Source organism: Macaca thibetana, chromosome 5, assembly GCF_024542745.1.
Source record: "Macaca thibetana thibetana isolate TM-01 chromosome 5, ASM2454274v1, whole genome shotgun sequence".
In the NCBI taxonomy this organism is placed as follows: domain Eukaryota; kingdom Metazoa; phylum Chordata; class Mammalia; order Primates; family Cercopithecidae; genus Macaca; species Macaca thibetana.
In genome coordinates, this window is record NC_065582.1 from 76532785 (window position 1) to 76554924 (window position 22140).

Genomic DNA, 22140 nt, shown 5'->3' on the forward strand with positions numbered 1-22140 from the left:
TCTCATTTCTAAAAACCCTATTCCTCCCTGTGCCTACTTTTAATATCACAAGATACACATGCCAATTACTAAGTAGTTGCTAGAGAGGAGGAAGGTCCGCTTTCCTGAAAGAGGCTTGTTAGTGAAAATGGGATAGTATATTGCTTTTTTGTGATTATTTCTCAGCTTGCTAGAACTGCTTATATCCTTATTGATCTGATCTTTGGCACTATTCCAATTGCTGATGCCCTGGCAGTTGGTTTTCTCAGCCTGAACTGAGTCCAATATTACTTTTTTTGTAGTGTGTTAAGTGGTTGCTGTGGTCTAAATGTGTCCCCCCGCCCTCCACTCCCCCCACCAAATACATATTTTGAAATTTGATTGCCAGTGTATTAAGAGCTGGGACCTTTGGGAGATGATTAAGTCATGTGGGCACTGCATAACTTAGTCCTGCATGGGATTAGTGACCTTATAAGAGAGGTTAAAGGGAGTACCTTGGCCCCTTTGCACCAGTGAGAGTGAGCCTTCACTGGTTATTCACTGGTGCTCTGCTGGCACCTTGATCTTGGACTTTTTAGCTTCCAGAACTGCTATGAGAAATAAATTTCTGCTATTTGTGAATTACTAATTTAAGATATTTTGTTATAGCAGCCTGAACGGACTAATACAATAGTCTTATGGGCTAGCCCATGTCCTGCCTTCTTAGGAGTTCTGTGGGTTCATGCAAAACCTAGGGATTTCCATTGTAGCAAACTCATCTTCCCATGTGATGTCTCTGCCCTGCTTCTTCCTCACCCTGTAATTCTGCCATCTCTTTAGTCTTTTTCTGTGTGATTCAAGAGGTACTGTATTAATTGCAGAATCTGATGTTGGTTCTTTTGTTCAGGAGCACTCCCAACCTTTAGGTTGATAGTTGATGAATATCTTTCCAGAGCTTTACTTCTCATCATGTGTACGTATATGTGTACTATAGATGTATGTACACACATGTGCAAATATATATAATTTTTAAAAATATAGAACCATTCTGTATGTGTCTGTGTAGTGTTTAAAAATGTTTGTCTTCACACCAACATGGCTCATGTATACATATGTAACAAACATGCACGTTGTGCACATGTACCCTAGAACTTAAAGTATAATTAAAAAAAAAAAAGTTTGTCTTTTCAGATGATCTTTGGGTGGTTTCAAAAACCCTAGACTTTGAGCTGGATACTTTTATTGCATGTAGTGCTTTCTTTGGACCATCGTCTATCAATGAGATAGAAATACTGCCTTTGAAAGGCTATTTCCCTTCCAACTGGCCCACTAACAGTGAGTATTACTATGTTCATTTTAGTTTATATTTGAAAAGAATGATAGACAAGATGCACTGTTTGATTAAAGCCAATAAAAAGCACCCAACTCTAGTTTCTACTATTGTGTACAGTGTGTTCCTGAAAATGTGTATGAAAGTTGAATATATAGATATTTCTGTGAGGAAGAATGGTATGTGGGGGATTGTTTTGTTCTAATTTTCTAATTAGATTGTTCTGATTTTCTGTTTTCCATACATTTCTATGAAGTAATTGAGGAAAAAAAGCAAGAAAGTGTTTAAAAATTATACAAATACTACTGTATGGCACAAATGATATGTTGATTAAAGGAAACTGCTGGCTGTGAAGTTGTGCTACAATGTACTAACTCAAAACAGGTGTTCTTGTTCATTTGTTGATATATGGAAGTCCAAATATGATTTAAATTATGCAATTTATGGGTACCCATTATAAAATGAATGAGCAGATAGCATAGTAATTTAATGAATATAAGTTTGGGATCTGTGTGTGTGTGTTTAAGGGTTTGTTTTATGTCATGTGCTTAATTCAGTAGCCAAACTCTGAGTTATGTGAACATTTAACACAGAGTTTTTATGGGCCATTTTATTTACGTCGAATGTTTATTTTTTGTATCCTCTGTACAGTGATTGTCCATGCGTTATTAGTTTGTAATGCTAGCACAGAACTGACTACTTTGAAAAACATTCAGGACTACTTTAATCCAGCTACTCTACCTCTAACACAGTACCTGTTAACAATGTAAGTCAATTTTTACCTTTGAGTCATTGGTATTAAAAAATGGTAACCAGAAGTAAAGATGAAAATTCAATAAAAGTACATTATATAAATGTTGCCAATAAAATTGTAATTATTTTTCAGACTACAACATTACTCTCTGTCAGTAGTTAAAAAGAGAAAAGGGACGGGGCACAGTGGCTCATGCCTGTAATCCCAGCACTTTGGGAGGCTGAGGTGGGCAGATCACCTGAGGTCAGGAGTTTGAGACCAGCCTGACCAACATGGAGAAACCCTATCTCTACTAAAAATACAAAATTAGCTGGGCATACTGGCTCATGCCTGTAATCCCAGCTACTCAGGAGGCTGAGGCAGGAGAATTGCTTGAACCTGGGAGGTGGAGGTTGTGGTGAGCCAAGATCGCACCATTGCACCCCAGCCTGAGCAACAAGAGTGAAACTCTATCTCAAAAAAGAAAGAGAGAGAAAAGGAAATATGCAGTATTTTTCATCTATTTATTAAGGTTTGAGCTAATAAATGTTACTGTAAATTTTTTCACTTTGTCAGGAGATAATTTAAGGATCATTTTGGTATTTATTTTATTTTTTATTATCTGTATTTTTATATCACAAATTATTTAACATTTAAAGGAATCATTTTACAGCTTGAATCCAGTGTGTATATTACTACTGATTTTATTCTCGATATAGCCATATCTCATTTTCAATTTCTCAAGCACCATGTCCCTTTTTTAAAAAAATGGAAGTGATATTACATTAAATGCATTAAAAATGATAGGAAAAGTCCAGTTTTCAATTTGGAATATTATTATCTATCTGTGATGTTTTATTTTTCTCACTATAATGAAGTCCTAGGTAAAAAAATAAATATCCTTATGATTTAATTACGTTATTTATCCAATTTGAAATGAATTTTCATAGAAATAGAATTAAGACCAATTCATGTGATGTAGTTTTACCTGAAATGAGGGCTAGATTAATTATCTAAGTCAGGTGTGTATAATAGAGCATGGGTTTTAAAGTCAGTCCACCACTTATTTGTGGTGTGGTATTGGGGGGAAAAATTCAATATTCTTGTATCTGTATTTGGGATAATTAACTAATTAACTACTTCCTAGTGTTGTGAAGATTTCATCAAGTAATATGTAAAATGCTCAGCAAAGTGTCAGCACGTAGTAAGTATTCAACAAATGTTAGTTCTCTTCTACCCTCCTCAATATTGGAGTATGTATCCATTTACAGTATATATCCACTTACTGTTTGTTTCCATAAAAAACTGTTCTCTGTAATGCTTACAAAGTGATGGCTAAGTTATGAATTGTTCTACTCATCTTTTTCAAATGTCTCTATTTTTAAAAATTGTTTATTTGCTTCATTTTTATTAGGTCTTCGCCAACTATAGTTAGTAACAAAAGAGTCAGTAATAGAAAATTTATCCCACCAGCCTTCACAAACGTCAACACAAAATTTGAACTACTCAGCCTAGGAGCAACATTGAAGTTAGCTAGTGAGTTGATTCAGGTATACAAGTTAAACAAAGATCAAGCTACAGCTCTAATTCAAATAGCTCAAATGATGGCATCACATGAAAGTATTGAAGAACTGAAGGAACTGCAAGCTCATACCCTCCCTATCACTATCATACATGGTAAGAAGCAAGAAATAAAATAATTGTAATTGTTTTCTTTCTTTTTTTTTGAGATGGAGTCTCGCTCTGTCGCCCAGGCTGGAGTGCAGTGGCCGGATCTCAGCTCACCGCAAGCTCCACCTCCTGGGTTTACGCCATTCTCCTGCCTCAGCCTCCCGAGTAGCTGGGACTACAGGCGCCCGCCACCTCGCCCAGCTAGTTTTTTGTATTTTTTAGTAGGGACGGGGTTTCACCGTGTTAGCCAGGATGGTCTTGATCTCCTGACCTCGTGATCCACCCGTCTCGGCCTCCCAAAGTGCTGGGATTACAGGCTTGAGCCACTGCACCCAGCCTAATTGTTTTCTATCTGTAAGCTTTTGTGACTCAGTCTGCTCCTTTATAATTTTCTAGTCAAATGAGGTTCAAGAATAACTCTAAGCAGACTTTTTAACCTGTACCCACTTTGGTAAACTGTTAGATGAGAACAGAACTGACTACCCTAAAAAAGGAGACTTATTAGTGTATCTGATAAATGAGTAGCATTATTAGCTTATGGTCAAAATAACCAGATTTGATTTAGATGTTTACATGTTGCTGTCCTATAGTAAACTTAACTTGATTAGCAAAACCTTTTGTTTATTCCTAGTCAGCTCACTCTTCTATCCTTTATATCAGTGATTACAAACCTTAATTCTTCTCATAACCTCATTCTTGCCCTTTCTCTTGATCTTGCCTCTAAAAGAGGAAATGGAGGTCATAACAGAAACTGCTTTCAATGTCCTGCCTTCCTTCTCCAATTTACCTAATTTTGGAGCTGTTCTTACTGCTTGGTTCTGTCATAGCAAAGGCGATTTACTTCCTCCTACTTACAGTAAATAGTTCTATCTGGATTCTGTTGCCTCAGTAGCACATTTTCTCTCATAGACCTCTACACCAAAGCTAATCCTACTTTTTTTGTCCTATTTTGAGGAATTATATCATATCCACCCTGTTGACCAAATCAAACCTGAGAGTCATCCTAGATTATTCTCTCAAGATTAAGTGACTCTCTCTTAATCCTCCTCTTATTCTGTCACTATTCATCTCCTGCCATCAGCTTAGTCACTAAGATGTGTTCCTTCTAGATTCTATCTGTCTTTCATATTGAGTATCTCTTCTCCAGTTTACTTGTATCCCCTCAATCAAAGCCTTCATCATACCTCCATATAGCCTAGTGGGTAAGAGTGTGGACTCTAGAGTTAGAATCCTGAATTTACATTCTGACTCTATCATTTGTTAGCTGTATGATTTTGGGCAGGTTATATATCTCTTAATCTTTAATTTCCTACTCTGCAAAATGGAGATCATAATAGCATTCACCTCATAGGGTTGGAGGATTAAATGAGTTAACATATGTAAAGGGCTTAGAACAGTGCTTGGCACGTGGGAGGCGCTCAGTAAAGTTAACATTTATTATTGTTGTAATTATCTCACAAACTTTCTAATTGATCTACCATTAGTTGTGCCTTACTTCATATTTTCATTCAAGTTGTTTTTTTAAAACACAATCTGATTAAGTCAAACTCATTGCTTGGCCTCACACCTGTAATCCCAGCACTTTGGGAGGTCAAGGAGGGTAGCTCGCTTAAGCTCAGGAGTTCAAGATCAGCCTGGGCAACATGGCAAAACCCTGTTTCTACAAAAACATTTAAAAATTAGCTGGACATGGAGGCATGAACGTGTAGTCCCAGCTACTTGGGAGGTTGTGGTGGGAGGATGGCTTGAACCTGGAAGGCAGAGGTCGCAGTGAGTCAAGATTGCACCACTGCACTCCAGCCTGGGCAACGGAGCCAGACCCTGTCTCAAAAAAAACAAAACAAAACAAAACAAAAAAAACAACCATTGCTGAAAATCTTTAGATGACATCTGCTGGACTCTGAGGTAAGATTCAAACTTTGTTTAGCTATAGCAAACAGAGCTTTTGTGATTTACCTTACTAGCTCCCGTGCCTACCTTATCAGCCTCATCTCTTACCTATTTGGTAGAGGTTATATAGAAAAGTTACTTTAACAGCTGCATGCTTTGTCATGGCTCTGCCTGGAATGGCCCTTTCTCTAAGCAGTCTGGATATCTTATTCTGGAAGTCTTAGTTCTACTTCTTAATTTTAGGAAGTACTCACATCTCCATCAAAGCAGGGATAGATTTTCTTCCTTCTGTGATCCAAAATAATATTACTTACCATATTATTTCTAATTATTACTTTACTTGTTTATAATTTTAAGTAGGCGATGGTCTCATTAAAAGTGGAAGTATTTTGGTTATCTATTTATCCCCTGTGCTTTGCACATAGTGAGCACTCAGTGTTTTTAGAGCACATTAATTAATTAAATGGAGGAGGGAGAGATGGATGAAATATTTGTTATGCCTATAGAAATTTATGTTTGACCAGGCACAGAGGCTCACGCCTGTAATTCCAGCACTTTGGGAGGCCAAGGCAGGTGGATCACTTGAGTTCAAGAGTTTGAGACCAGCCTGCCAATACGGTGAAACCGTGGCTCTACTAAAAATACAAAAATTAGCCAGGTGTGGTGATGCATGCCGGTAATCCCAGCTGCTTGGGAGGATGAGACAGGAGAATCACTTGAATCTGGGAGGCGGAGGTTACAGTGAGCTGAGATTGTGCCATTGCACTCCAGCCTGGGTGACAGAGTGAGACTCTGTCTCAAAAAAGAAAAGAAAAAAGAAATTTATTTATTTTATGCTTTTTATTTTTTCTTCTTCTTTTAAAATAATTAGGTGTGTTTGGAGCAGGAAAGAGTTATTTGCTGGCAGTGGTGATTTTGTTCTTTGTACAGCTGTTTGAAAAGAGTGAAGCTCCCACCGTTGGAAATGCAAGGCCATGGAAACTTCTAATTTCTTCTTCTACTAATGTGGCTGTTGACAGAGTACTTCTTGGGTAGGCATGACAAGTGCATTTAAGTAGCTATTGTTTTGGGATATTGTTGAGAGAGGCAACCCACTGTGGGCCCTGAGTGTCCATGTACTCTTGCTGGTTATGCCAAGAATGCAAGACATTTGTCTCTGACCCAGGAGCCAGCATCTGTGAAACAGTAACAGGCTAACTAATTAGTTTGTAAGTAGGATAAAATAAAAACCAAAACTGGAAATTTTGGCACAGTGATACTCATGCAAAAATTCAAGTTCAGCCAAGAACATGTAGGGCTAGAGATGTATTGTTGGGGGAGGCAGTCTGCCAGCAGCCCTGAGCATCCCTGCTGGGATGCCAAGGATACAAGTCCCTGACCATTCTTACCCAAAACATTTCTCACATTTTGTTTGCAATAAGCAACTTTGACTGATGAAGTAATGTCTCCCTCCAGGACAAAGAGCAGGCTTGCTTATTACTTGTTGTAAGATATTGGATCCCCAGCCTCAGTGTTCTTGCCCTACTCCTCAACCCACGGCATGTGCAGGCATCTACCTGGATGCTGTTTGTCTCCTCATGTGACTTGGGAGCCAAGGGAAACCAATGCAGATATGTTGATAATTATACTGCTTCCTGTGCCATAAGTAAAAGTCCTTTGTCTCTGACCTAGGAGTCTTGGGTCTATTACCTTAGAAGTAGGTTAAAATCAGGCTGGGCGTGGTGGCTCACGCCTGTAATCCCAGCACTTTGGGAGGCCAACGTGGGCAGATCACTTGATGTCAGAAGTTCAACACCAGCTTGGCCAACATCGTGAAATCCCGTCTTTACTAAAAATACCAAAAAACAGCCCGGTGTGGTGCCAGGTGCCTGTAATCCCAGTCACTCAGGAGACTGAGGCAGGAGAATTGCTTGAACTCAGAAGGCAGAGGCTGCAGCGAGCTGAGACTGTACCACTGCACTCCAGCCTGGGTGACAGAGGGAGACTGTCTCAAAAAAAAAATAAAAATAAATAAATAAATAAATAAAAAGAAGTAGGCTAGAATCAAATTCCAGAATCAGTAGTTATAGATTAGTCTCTTGTTCATCTGCCTACATGAACACATCATAGTAAATGGCTTAACAATTTAAGTATATTATGTTTTTTATTTCAATAAGAGGAATGCAAAGAAGACAATAATCTGTTTTGAAGGTAATTTTTGTGATTGCATAAGACTTTATTAAAAATGCAAAGAATATTACAATATTTCACCAATATTCCAATGTTTAATGATCTGAATTTCAACATAAATGGCAGTTTGGTTAGGAGAAACAGTCATTATTTCTAAGCCTAGGCATTTTAAAAATTAATTTTCATAATTATACAAGTGAATGTTTATGGTAGAACATATGCAGACTACACAGATGTTTTATTATATTTATTTACAGATTTTTAAATACACACTCATACATTTTGTTTTCCAAATTTGAGATTCAATAGTATGTGTTGTTTGTGTCCTGCTTTTTTTACTTAAAAAGTTGGCTCATGCCTGTATTCCCAATACTTTGGGAGGCTGAAGTGAGCAGATCACTTGAGGCCAGGAGTTCAAGACTAGCCTGGCGAACATGGTGAATCCCCATCTCTACCAAAAATATAAAAATTAGCTGGGAATGGTGGGACATGCCTGTAATTCCAGCTACTCGGGCAGCTGAGGCACAAGAATCACTTGAACCCGGGAGGTGGAGGTTGCAGTGTGCCAAGATCACACCACTGCACTTCAGCCTGGGTGACAAAGTGAGACTCTGTCCCAAAAAAAAAATCTTAGAAAACATAATTTTTTATAACTCTATTATATTCAATGATTTTCTTATGCCATACTTTAAGCAATTTTTGATCAGTAAATTATTTCCAAATTCTTGCCAGTATGAATTATGTTATGACAAAGATCCTTAAACATAAAACTCTGTATCCATTTCTGATTCTTTCCTTAGGAAAATAATCCTAAGCCTAGAATAAAAGATATGAAAACTTTTAAGCTTCTAAATATACTTTTCAAAATTTCCCTTCAGAAAGATTCTTCTAGTGTACACTCTTATAAGCAATTTAAAAGAGTGGCTGAGGACGTTGTGTTTGTTTGTTTGTTTTTAATAAAGATAATGAAGAGTTACCTGGAGACTACACAGGAAGGAACTTTAGATTGCTTAGCCCAAGATGAAAATTTAACTGTAGACTGTTAGAAAACAAAACAATATTAAAAACAAACAAACAAACAAAAAAACAAGAAGTTAGAATGAGGAGGGAAGGTAAGTACTCAATACTAAAAGTTAACAGGAAACTTATAAAAGAGATTCTTTAATGCTTAAATCTCTGATAAGGACCTGAGAAATGTGAATCTCTAATTAGGATCTATGCCTCAACTGCTTATAGTCTGGTTTCATACATTTCTTCACACTGAAATAACCTTTTCATTGTGTGCTTGAACAGACCTTGTTTTCCTATTGTAGTGGATAGAACAGTTTCTTGAGAAGAAATGAAAGAGCATGGGGTGAATAGTACTTTGAGGAGACTGCACCTTTGTTATTATAGATTTAACCAAACTTGCATTGAAAAAAAAATCGTAAGCTAGTATTTCAGCCCGTTAAGTTGCTATTATTCTTCAAGCTGAAGACTATGAAAAATGTGAAAATTGAAATCTATTCATATATTGATACTAATTTGTTTCGTAATTATTTTGGAAAATTGTTTTTAGAGATCTATAGTTTAGTTCTCCAGGTCTTTACGTTCCCATTTTGAGGTGGTAGAAGTTTTAGAGAGTTGAGTATTCACTGAGTTCCAGCTGTGTTCCCAGCATAGTGCTAGAGCTGTAAGATATAAAAGGAAAGTGTAGGTGAGGGGTCATTCCTCACAAAGCCCTAACTAAGGGATAATGTATGTAGAGGACCAGTCATAACCTTTGGATGTAGACAGAGTTGCCTGGGTTTGAATCATGATACCTCACCTCTGAGCTTGTGTCCTCATCTCTAAGAGGAGATGTCATCTAGAGCTGTAGTGAGTGTTAAACAATGTGACATACGTAAAGAGGCTCTTCCTAACAAATCTTGGTGCTAAGTATATGGTAGCTATTGCTTTCTATATTGTGTCTTTAGAGGCAATTTTATTTGTGATAAATACTAACATTGGCTTTTTATGAACATTTAATGAGCCTTCAAGATGGAATAATGCATATTTTTTAATTCTCTAGAAAATGCATTATATTTAAAAAACCAACTACATTGCGTTTACTTTGAGTTTAGGTATTTCACATTAAATTTTATAACTAAAATATACTGTTACACAAAATTAGTTGTAATAACACAGTTATTATATAAAACTTTATTTTGTATTCTGTTTCCTAAATAATCAGAATCTATATTGTTTTCTTATTTAAAGGCTTCTCAGTCTTGGATTTGAAAACTTTATCAGAGTTGGGAGTGTTAGGAAGATTGCCAAACCAATTTTACCTTATAGGTAAGAATGCAAAATTCCAGAAGTCACAGAATGGTCAGAGGGAAGTATGGTACTTTTATATGACTCTTACCTTAAATTTGATTTTTGAAGAATGGAGAAAGGCTTATCTTTTCTTGGTTAACTTAGAAAATTCGTATTTTGCTTTACTGTGATGTTACGAAAAATGAAATAAAGAGGAGTGTTTTTAATATAATTATTTAGCCTGCATGCTGGCTCAGAAAATGAAAGTGAACAGTTAAAAGAACTACATGCACTAATGAAGGAAGACCTGACTCCTACGGAAAGAGTCTATGTGAGAAAAAGCATTGAGCAGCATAAACTGGGGACAAATAGAACCCTGCTGAAGCAGGTAAGAAGTAGCTTCAGTTTGTTTCTTGATTTATGTATACCATTCAGATTCTCTTGTTTCTGTTGATGAAATAATATTTCCTTTAAATAAAACAAACTGCCATGATAGTTTAGATTCTACTGAGGTGCATGCATGTGGATCCTTGGATATAGTCTACCCAGTGTATGTTTTATGTTTGCTTCAAAGCATTCTTCAAATTCGTGAATAGATCCAACTCACCATGACTGAGTCATCCTTTCTCCTTCTCCCTGTTTACTTTCTTTTTATAGGCTTGAAGAGGAAAGTATAGAGGTGGGAATAGATTCCTTGCAAGTTAAATGAAATTGGTTATATTCTAGGAGAAACAGTGATGGAGAGGGTCTGACCCTGAGCAAAATATCCAAATGAAATTTGTCGCTCATGCTCTCCAAGAAAGCCAAGACCTTTAGTGTTTGTATATATCCAAAAATCCAGGAGGCTCAGATACTAGCTTCCAGGTATTGGGAGCCAAGACTAAGCACACAAGATTCTAGGCTGTAACAGGTAGCACCATCTTCTTTATCAAGTTTTGATCCAGGGAAGCCTGGGCATCAGCTGTTGGAAGAGAGAAATCAATCAGCAGCTTCCTCCTGTGAAAGGAGAGCATGGGGAAAAGCAATGGGGATGGAGTAAAAGAAAGTTGTTGGCTTCTTGGGCCACTTGCACATTGGCAACTTTCTGCTAGAGAGTTGAGAAAATCAGTCTACTTGGCACCCTGTATTAATCAGCTATTGCTGAAATAATGAGGGTTGACAAACTCAGTCTTAGTACTTTAAGACAACAGCTTATGACTCTACAGGTCAAGTGGTGTCGCTTGGCCTGAGGCTACGGATCAAGTCTCTCATTCTGAGAACAGTTGCTATTGCATGAACAGATGGCAGAAGTGCAAGAGGGCAGGACAGATCACAGAAACACATTTAAGGCTTCAGTTCATATTATGTCTGCTGACATTCCATTTGCTGTAACAGGTCACATGGCCAAGCCTAACATCAGTGAGGCAAGGAAATATACTCCCCTACTTCTCTGGTGGGAAGCACTGCCAAGTAACATGGCAAAGGGTGTGGATATGTAATAATAATTTCCTAGAGCAGGAAGGAGAAACTGGAAATAATAACTAAATCTATAACAAGTTTTGGTTCTGGAAGTCCTCAGAAAACTTCAGACTAACTTTCTGTTATTTGAATTTTAGAGTTAACTCTGTACTCTCTTCTTAACCAAATCCAGAAAGGCTTAGTTTGGCTGTGTTCAATTAATACAAATTAGTCATTTATTTAAACTACTTACCACTTTACTAACCCAACATAACAATGATACATAAGAATAATGTATCATTGTTAACGATTTCTTGGCTGATTTTCTGAATGAAAGCTCAGTTACCATGATCTATTGCTCATTGGTATCACCTATTCACAAATGAAAACTATTTTAGAGGAATTATTTTTTTAGATGTTTTCTCTGACATATTTCTAAGGTCCAGTCAGGCATTCAGACCTGACACCTTTTTTTTTTTTTTTTTTGAGCCAGAGTCACTCTGTCGCCCAGGCTGCAGGCTGGAGTGCAGTGGCACAGTCTCAGCTCACTGCAACCTCCACCTCCTGGGTTCAAGCGATTCTCTTGCCTCAGCATCCTGAGTAGCTGGGACTACAGGCACATGCCACCACACCTGGCTAATTTTTGTATTTTTAGTAGAGACGGGGTTTCACAATGTTGGCCAGGCTAGTCTCAAACTCCTGACCTTAAGTGATCCTCCCACCTCCGCCTCCCAAAGTGCTGGGATTACAGGCATGAGCCAACACACCCGGAAGACCTGACTCATTTCTAAAGTGACATGTCTTCACAATAAAACTAATTTTTAAAAATGCTTCATAGTTAATTAATACTTGTTAGGTCAGTAACAAAATCTTTTCTGCTGTTAGAATCTCAGCAACATAATAAATTAAAAGATAATATAATTTTTTAAAGAAAACTTAAAACTTTAGGTCTTTGTATTAGACATTTCTTTAAATTTAAAAACTTCCTGACACAGAACTTTAGAGTTCTCATTCTAAGATTGTTTTGTAGATACAGTTGCCAGAAATTAAATAAAATGAATAATATTTCAGAGTGGCACTGAAGCTTGATCATTTTTAAAGCACTGAATGTTTAAATACTGTGGAATTTCTGATATAAATGTGGCTTTAAGATTTTTGTTTTTGTTTTTAACAAAAGAAGAAAACCTAACTGATACAGGGCTATTGTGTGTGGTGAGTATTATTTATTATTAAAGAAAATAAGGCAGTTGTAATGTTTTCTTGTTTTGTAGGATCTGTGGAGGCAATATTTAATTTGTAAAGTATATTTTTTGTCACTTTGTTGAAAAAAGATATGGTCAGTTGGTATGAACTGCCCTTGCTATCAAGAAGTATAATTTTATAGATCTTCAGATTGTTAGAAGAGAATAAGTACAATCATATATCATTTAACAATGGAATTACATTCTGAGAAATGTATTGTTTTACAGTTTTGTCATTGTGTGAACGTCATAGTGTACTTACACAAACCTAGATGGTATAGCCTACTACACACCTAAGCCACATCGTATAGCCTGTTGCTCCTCAGCTACAAATCTGTACAGCATGTTACTGTACTGTATACTGTAGGCAATTAATTGTAACACAATGGTATTTCTGTATCTAAACAGAAAATGTACTGTGAAAATATGGTATAAAAGATTTAAAATGGTACACCTGTATAGGGAGGGAGGGAAGGAGAAATTGGAAATAATAACCACAAAGTTTTGGTTCTAGAAGTCCTCAGAAAACTATGTATATTATAGCTTTTTAATAGTTAACTTTATAGTTAAATTACCATGAATGGAGCTTGCAGGACTGGAAGTCACTGTGGTTGAGTCAGTGAGTGAGTGGTGAGTGAATGTGGAGGCCTAGGACACTGCTGTACACTACTGTAGACTTAAAAAAAAGTTTTGATTTTTTTGAGACAGAATCTTGCTCTGTCCAGGCTGGAGTGCAGTCTGCGATCTCAGCTCACTGCAACCTCCGCTTCCCGGGTTCAAGCGATTCTTCTGCCTCAGCCTCCCGAGTAGCTGGGATTACAGACACCTGCCACCATGCCCGGCTAAGTTTTGCATTTTTATTAGAGATGGGGTTTCACCATGTTGGCCAGGCTGGTCTCAAACCCCTGACCTTCAGCGATCCACCTGCTTCAGCCTCCCAAAGTGCTGGGATTACAGGTGTGAGCCACCACGCCTGGCCTACTGTAGACTTTGTAAACACTGTACAGTTAAGCTACCCCAAATTTATTTAAAAATGTTTTCTTTCTTCAATAATAAATTAGCTTATTATAATATTTTTACTTTATAAACTTTAAAATTTTAAAAAACTGATTCTTTTGTAATAACGCAGCTTGAAACACAAACATTTTGTATATACAAAAATATTCCATAAGCTTTATTTAAAATTTTTCTTTTTTTATCTTTAAAACTGTTTTTTTCTTTTATTGTTTAAAACTAAGATACAAATACACACATTATTCTAGGCCTACCCAGGGTCAGGATCATCAGTATCACTGTCTTCCCCCTCTACATCTTGTCCCACTAGAAAGTTTTTAGGGGCAATAGGACACATGGGGCTGTCAGGGCTTATGATAACAATACCTTCTTCTGGATACCTCCTGAAGGACGTCCCTGAAACTGTTTTATAGACAACTTTTTTTAAAAAAATAAGTAGGAGTACATTCTAAAATAATAATAAAAGTGTGCTATAGTAAATGTATAAACCACTAAAATAGTCATTTATTATCAAGTATGAACTGTACATAATTGTATGTGCTATAGTTTTATATGACTGGCAGTACAGTAGGTTTGTTTACACCAGGATCACCATAAACACATGCATAATGCATTGTGCTGTGAGAGTTGTGATGTCACTAGGGGCTGGGAATTTTTCAGCTCCATTATAATTTTATGAGACCATCATCATATATCTGGTCCATCATTGACCGAAACATCACATTGTTATGTGGCACATGACTGTATATGTATATGTACATGTATGTGTATGTGTTTGTGTTTATACACACATATGTATATGTACACAAACATACGTGTGTATATGTGTATGTACACATATGTGTATAGATAGCAGGCTACTAGGTCAATGACTACATCGATTTAGAAAATTCATAGATTTCCCTATTGTTTACATTTAACTTTAGAGATTAAAAATCAGCTTTTATGAAGCTTTTTGCCTTCAGAGTAATGCCATGTTGCTATAATGTGTAACTTACAAGATTCAAATATATTCACAGGCTACGAGTACATTTTATTTACTGTTGTTTAAAATTAGTCATCTTTACATTTTTAAATAAATAAAACTAATGTGCTTGAAGGTTAAGCAAAGAATATTTCGTTAACATATTCAATGTTTTTTGTGAAGAACTTTGGCCTGTGTTGATATAATGTACGTTGTCTAACCTCATCTAGACAATAAAATATGTGCGTCATCCTTGATATTTTACAAATGCTTGATATTGTGATACTTTCCTTCTGAATATCAAAATATGTCTTTTATTTGTTCTTGTTAATGGGCTTGTGGCTTAAGTAACCTACATTTGTTGATTTCCATTTTGTATGTAGGAATAATAAAAATATGGAGATATGATGACCTAAGATTTCTGATGGCTAGGAATTAAATTAGGACTAGCTCACTCTCTAATTTTAGCCTACAAGTTCTTTGGTAAATACATTCTCTTATTTTCTTTTAATAGTTGTTAATTAATAACATTTTTGTTGTAATAAAGGTTCGAGTAGTTGGAGTTACCTGTGCAGCCTGCCCATTCCCATGCATGAATGATCTTAAATTTCCTGTAGTTGTGTTGGATGAGTGTAGTCAGATAACCGAACCGGCCTCTCTCCTTCCCATTGCAAGGTAACCTAAAATATTCTTTTCCTGGGGTAGCACCTGTAATCCTAGCACTTTATGAGGCTGAGGCAGCTGGATTGTTTGAGTCTAGGAGTTTGAGACCAGCTTGGGCAACATGGCAAATCCCCATTTCTACAGAAAATACAAAATTAGCTGGGCATGGTAGTGTGTGCCTAAAGTCCCAGCAACTTGGGAGGCTGGGGTGGGAGGATTGCTTGAGCCCAGGAGGTCAAGGCTTCAGTGAGCAGGGATCGCATGACTGCAGTCTAGCCTGGGTGACACAGAGTGAAACCCCGTCTCAAAAAAAAGAAAAGAAAAAAGAAAAAATAATAATACTGAAGCATGAAAGGATTAAATAACCTGCTGGGTATCTAAAATATAATGGAGTTGAGATTTAGATATAGGTTTGTTTATAAAACTTTGATTTTTCCCCACTATATCCTACTCCTATTTAGGAGAACATTTAGCCCCTGAGAACCCAATTTACTTAATTTTTTTTTTTTTTTTTTTTTTGAGACAGAGTCTTGCTCTGTTGCCCAGGCTGGACTGCAGTGGCCGGATCTCAGCTCACTGCAAGCTCCGCCTCCCGGGTTTACGCCATTCTCCTGCCTCAGCCTCCCTAGCAGCTGGGACTACAGGCGCCCACCACCTCGCCCGGCTAGTTTTTTGTATTTTTTAGTAGAGACGGGGTTTCACCGTGTTAGCCAGCATGGTCTCGATCTCCTGACCTCGTGATCCGCCCGTCTCGGCCTCCCAAAGTGCTGGGATTACAGGCTTGAGCCACCGCGCCCGGCCCACGAATTTACTTAATTTCTAAGACAACGGTTTAAGCTAAATGACTCCTAAGAAAGACTTTAATTTTAAGAGTTTATGGATTCTAAAAACTAGCATTTCCCAAATATGCTCTGTGAAATATTAATTCCATGCAGAGGCAAGGGGCACCTACTAGCTTTTATGTGCGGGGAGGGTAACTAAATTATATAAAGGATTCTTTATTGCGTAACTTTTCAAAGCCTTTAATGTGCTTAATAGAACTACTAAGCTTTATTAGTACTCAGGATATTTCATGGCATTTGAATATTTCGAAGTACAATTTTGGCAAACAGTGTAATAAATGATGTTAATGCACTCTTTTTAATTGCTTAGATTAATTTTTGAAATTCTGTTTTAGGTTTGAGTGTGAAAAGCTGATTCTTGTTGGAGATCCCAAACAGCTACCTCCTACTATTCAGGGTTCTGATGCAGCTCATGAAAATGGATTGGAACAAACTCTTTTTGATCGACTTTGCTTAATGGTACATACTGCTAAATTCTTACAGAATTATCATTTATTGATTCTACATTGTGTGTATGTGTTGATAGAGAATGAAAATATTAGAAGATTTAGTCCTGCCTTAAAATAATGTATAATTGGAGTTGTCTGGAAAATATTAATCTTAAATACAAGTGGAACCCTGCAATTTAAGTACCTTTTTTTTTTTTTTTTTTTTTTTTTGAGACGGAGTCTCACTCTGTCGCCCAGGCTGGAGTGCAGTGGCCGGATCTCAGCTCACAGCAAGCTCCGCCTCCCGGGTTTACGCCATTCTTCTGCCTCAGCCTCCCCAGTAGCTGGGACTTACAGGCGCCTGCCACCTCGCCCGGCTAGTTTTTTGTATCTTTTAGTAGAGACGGGGTTTCACCGTGTTAGCCAGGATGGTCTTGATCTCCTGACCTCGTGATCCGCCCGCCTCAGCCTCCCAAAATGCTGGGATTACAGGCTTGAGCCACCGCGCCCGGCCAGTACCTTTTATAAAAAGAAATGTTTCCCTATTTACTTGAGTAGTGGGTAGGAGTATATAGCTTTTGCTCTAAAACCAAAAAAACCTATAATGTCTCTATTATCTACATGGAGCACTACTTCACATTGTAAGTAATTTTTAAATTAATTATTAACATTTTTTAATTGGGGTGGAATTTACTGTCTTAGTCTATTTTGTGCTAGTATAACAGAACAACCTGAGACTGGGTAATGTATGAAGAACAGAGATTTATTTCTTATAGTTTCAGAGGCTGAGATGTCCAAGACCTAGGGACCTGCATTTGGCAGGGACTTTCTTGCTTCATTGTCATCCTGTGGTGGCGGGCAGAAGAGCAAGAGAGTGGGAGAGGCCAAACTCATCCTTTTATGAGGAAGCCACTCATGTGATAATGGCATTAATCCATTAACCCACACACATATACCAGGAATGGCATTAATCCATTCACAAATCCATCTTTTTATGAGGAACCCACTCATGTGATAATGGCATTAATCTGTGAGGATTACAAAGAATCCTCATGGCCTAATCACCTTTTGAAAGTCCCACCTCTCAACACTGTTGCATGGGGATGAAGTTTCCAACACAGGAAATTTGAGGGACACGTTCAAACCATTGCATTCATCTAGCATAAAACTATTTTTTAAATTTCTTAAAAAAATTTTTTTTTTTCTTTACAGCATGTGGTTTATATAGCAGAAACTATTTTAAAGTGAACAGTCTAGTAGCATTTAGTACATTCACAGTTTCTTGTGTAACCACTACCTCTGTCTGGTTTCAAAACGTTTTCATCACTTCAAAATAAAATCCATACCCATTTAGCAGTTAACTGCCCATTTCCTCTTCCCTACAGCTTCTGGCAGACACCAGCCTGTTTTCTCTCTGTATGGATTTATTTATTCTGGATATTTTATATAAATGGAATCATACAATATGAGACATTTTGTGTCTCTCTTCTTTCATTTTTTGAGGTTCATTTATGTTGTAGCATGTATCGGTACTATATTATTATTACTTTAAAGTACATTCATAATGTTGTACAACCATCACTTGTCCATTTCCAGAATTTTTTCATTATCCCAAACAGAAACTTTGAACCATTAAGCAATAATTTCCCATTTCCTCGTCCCTCAGCCCCTAGTAACCTCTGTTCTATTTTCTAGCTCTATGAATTTGCCTATTCTAGGTGCCTCATTTGAGTAGAGTCATACAGTATTTGTCATTTTACATCTGTCTGATTTACTTAGCATAATGTGTTCAGAGTTCATCCTTGTTGTAGCATGTATCAGAATTTCATTCCTTTATAAGGCTAAATAATATTCCATTGCATGTATGTACTACATTTCTGTTGATAGATAGTTGGGTTGTTTTCACCTTTTGGCTCTTGTGAATAATCTCTTGTTCAAATCCCTGCTTTCAGTTCAGTACATACCCAGAAGTATAATTGTTGGGTCATATGATAATTGTATGTTTAAATTTTTGAGAAACCACCAAACTTTTTTCTATAGTAGCTGCATCATTTTACTCTCCCAACAGCAGTTGCACAAGGGTTCTGATTTATCCACATTCTCACCAACACTTCTTGTTGGTTTTTGAGTATCATAGCCATCCTAATGGATGTGAAGGGGTATCTTATTGTGGTTTCCCTAAAGACTAATAATCTTGAGCTTCTTTTCATGAGCTTATTGGCCATTTTTATATCCTCTTTGAAGAAATGCCTATTCAAGTCCTTTGCCTATTTTTTAATTGGGTTGTTTTGGTTTTTTTGTTGTTGCGTTATAGGTTTTTTTTTTTTTAATATATTCTAGAAATTAGTCTCTTTTCAAATATATGCTTTGCAATTTTTTTTCCATTTTGTTGGTTGTCTTTTCACTTTCCTAATAGTGTTTTTTGATGCACAAGAGTTCTTAGTTTGATGAAGTTCAATTTACCTATTTTTTAAAATTCTGTTGCTTGTGCTTTTAGTGTTATATCTATGAAATTGTTGCCAAATCCAATGTCATGAAAATTCTCCCCAATATTTTCTTCTAAGAATTTTATAATTTTAGCTCTTATGTTGAGGTCTTTGATCCATTTTGAGTTAATTTTTGTATATGGTATAAGGGTCCAATTTCATTCTTTTGCATGTGGATATATCGTTTTCCCAATGTGTGGAAAAGACTCCATGTAATTGTCTTGGAACCCTCATCAAAAATCAGTTGAGCACATATACAAGGGTTTATTTCTGGACTTTCTATTCTATTCCATTGGTCATTGGCTTGTAGATGCTACCTTCTTGCTGTGTCCTTACATGGCAGAGAGAGAAAGAGAGAACACTGTTTCTATACAAACTATACAACTATATAAACACTATGTTTGTATAGTTGCCATTCTTGTTTCATTTTCTGGTGTTCATGCTTGGATATCAGATACTCTCTCAGATTTGTATTCTCTGTTTTCTCAGTACCCTGGAATTATGGTGATGTCCCATCAAAGTGATAGGACAGCTGAGGCCCAAGAGTATCCCCGGGAAAGGGACACAGTTCTTGAGCCTTCAATTCTAGTAAAAACTGCCAAGTTCACTTTCCCTTTTTCATTATTCTTAGGAACCATTGCCATCATATGAATTCTGGCTCACTGTGCTGCTTTTTCCCCTTCCACCCCAGAATCTTGTTTCTTTCTTGATGACAAGTACTTTTTAAAGTTTATGGCATTTGGTTGGCTGTAAACCTTTCTTTGTTGCCTAATTGCTGCATTATCATTGCTGCTGTTTTTGTATTTTTTGTACCTTTATATATTGGAGAATGGATTCTATAAGGCAGCTTTATTCTACCTTAATTAAGAAGTTCCCCCTTAGATTGAATTTCAAGTTGCATTGCGGGTCGGAGTTAGCTCAAGCGGTTACCTCCTCTTGCTGGACTTTCTAACTGTCAAGTTGCATTGAATTTTGAGTTGAATTGTATTCCGTTTTATGAAGAAGGAAGCTTTCAGTTGTCTTGAGCTGTTAATTGCAATTTAATTGCAAAACTTTCCACCTCATCTGTGACAAGTCAGTGTCCAACCTCTTTTATATCAGACATTTTCAATGGCTTTGTAAAAAAAAATCTTAACTAAAAAAAAAAATTATCTTAAAAAAGGGCTGGGCATGGTGGCTCCGGCCTGTAACTCCCAGCACTTTGGGAGACTGAGGTGGGAGTATCACTTAAGGCCACAAGTTTGACACCAGCTCTGGCACCAGAGTAAGATCCTGCCTCTACCAAAAAAATTTTTAAAATAAAAAGTTATTTAAATTCTTAAAACATTTTTGAATAGGTGATATAGTCATATGGTTCAAAACTCAAGTGGAACCAAAAAACATGGAGATAGTGAAGACTTCTCCTCCTGTCCCCCAATCATTCATTCTCTCTCCTTCAAAGAAACTGTCATCACTTTCTTGTACCTTTCTTGTGATATTTTATGCCTGTAAGCAAATATAGAGCATTTTCCCTCCCCATTTTAACAAATGGTAGTGTACTCTGCATACTGTTCTGCCCTTTTTCATGTACCTATTGTCAATGCCTTTTAAAATATGAAGTGGGTTTTTTTTAATTTGGGGGAATTCTAAAACGGCAAATAAGAGATGGACAAAAAAGTGAGTTAGTCATAGAGTAGAATAAAAAAACAGTTATTATGAATGAGCTAGATCCATATGGATACTTCTCAGAAATATAGTGGATATTGAAAGAAGCAAAGCACAAAGGGATAATTATAATAAAATGCCATTTATGAGAATTTCAAAAGCACATAATATATATTATTTATAGATTCATACCAATACAGTAAACATATAAAAACATGTATGACGAGTCCACAAAACAAAATCAGGACTGGGGTTATTTCTGGGAAAGGTGGTAGAGGAAAGCAATGAAGGAGGATCTTTAGCTATATATGTCATATTTTATCTAACAAAAGAGAGAGCCAAAACAAAAATGACTTAATATGGCTAATGTCAAGTCTGGATGGTAAGTTCATGGATGTAATATTATTTCTTTGCTTTCTGTATATTTGAACTAGTTCACAATTATTAAAAGTAAAAGAAATAAAAGTAATCACTATTCATTATAGAAAGTGTGGAAACTACAGACAAGAGGAAAGGCAAGCTGGGTGTGATGGTTCGTGCCTATAATCTATAATCTCAGCTGCTTGGGAGGCTGAGGTGAGAGGGTCATTTGAGTCCAGGAGTTTGAGGCTGCAATGAGCTATGTCTCACCACTGTATTCCAGCCTGGGCAGCAGAGCAGGATCCTGTCTCTTAAAAAAAAAAAAAAAAAAAGAAAAAGAAAAAAAAAAGAAAGAAAAGAAAAAAATAGATAAATTCGGGTGGGGTGTCAGGCATCTGTAGTCCCAGCTACTCAGGAAGCTGAGGCATAAGGATCGTGTGAGCCCCAGGAATTTGAGGCCAGCCTAAGCAACAGCGAGACCCTGTCTCAGAAAATAAAGAAAAAAGGTAAAAACAAAACAAAAACATCTGTAATAACTTCACTGCCCTTAAGAGAAAACTCTCTGTAATGTTTTAGTATTTTTCCTTCCATCTTTTATCCTAGGGTTATATGCCTATATCAAATATATGTATTTATACATAGTTGAAACCATACCATAAATATAACTTCTATCTTGCCTTTTTAAACTTTGCATAATAGTAAATCATCTCCCCTTGTTACTACTAGCTTTGTATCATTACTGTTGTCATAAATATGTTGATCACTAAGTATTATGTAGTGTGGATATACCATAATTTAGTCATTTCTCTAACATTTGAGCAGCTCACTGCAACCTCCACCTCCTGGGTTCAAGTGATTCTCCTACCTCAGCCTCCCGAGTAGCTGGGATTACAGGCGCCCGCCATCATGCTTGGCTAATTTTTGTATTTTTAGTAGAGATGGGGTTTTACCATGTTTGCCAGGCAGGTCTCGAACTCCTGACCTCAGGTTATCTACCCACCTTGGCCTCCCAAAGTGCTGGAATTACAGGCGT

The 22140-nt window shown here is 36.9% G+C and overlaps 1 protein-coding gene across 6 annotated transcripts in view; it reads left to right on the top strand.

The window, feature by feature from the left end:
- ZGRF1 (zinc finger GRF-type containing 1) overlaps positions 1-22140 on the top strand; it is an 84836-nt gene that overhangs the window by 59720 nt on the left and 2976 nt on the right. For all 6 annotated transcript variants that reach the window (XM_050791315.1, XM_050791310.1, XM_050791313.1 and 3 more), the window contains 8 exons: positions 1150-1293; positions 1940-2054; positions 3436-3698; positions 6454-6613; positions 9990-10067; positions 10269-10416; positions 15232-15359; positions 16525-16648. In XM_050791315.1, the coding sequence (XP_050647272.1) occupies positions 1150-1293; positions 1940-2054; positions 3436-3698; positions 6454-6613; positions 9990-10067; positions 10269-10416; positions 15232-15359; positions 16525-16648 (1160 nt within the window). The remainder of the gene's footprint in view (positions 1-1149; positions 1294-1939; positions 2055-3435; positions 3699-6453; positions 6614-9989; positions 10068-10268; positions 10417-15231; positions 15360-16524; positions 16649-22140) is intronic.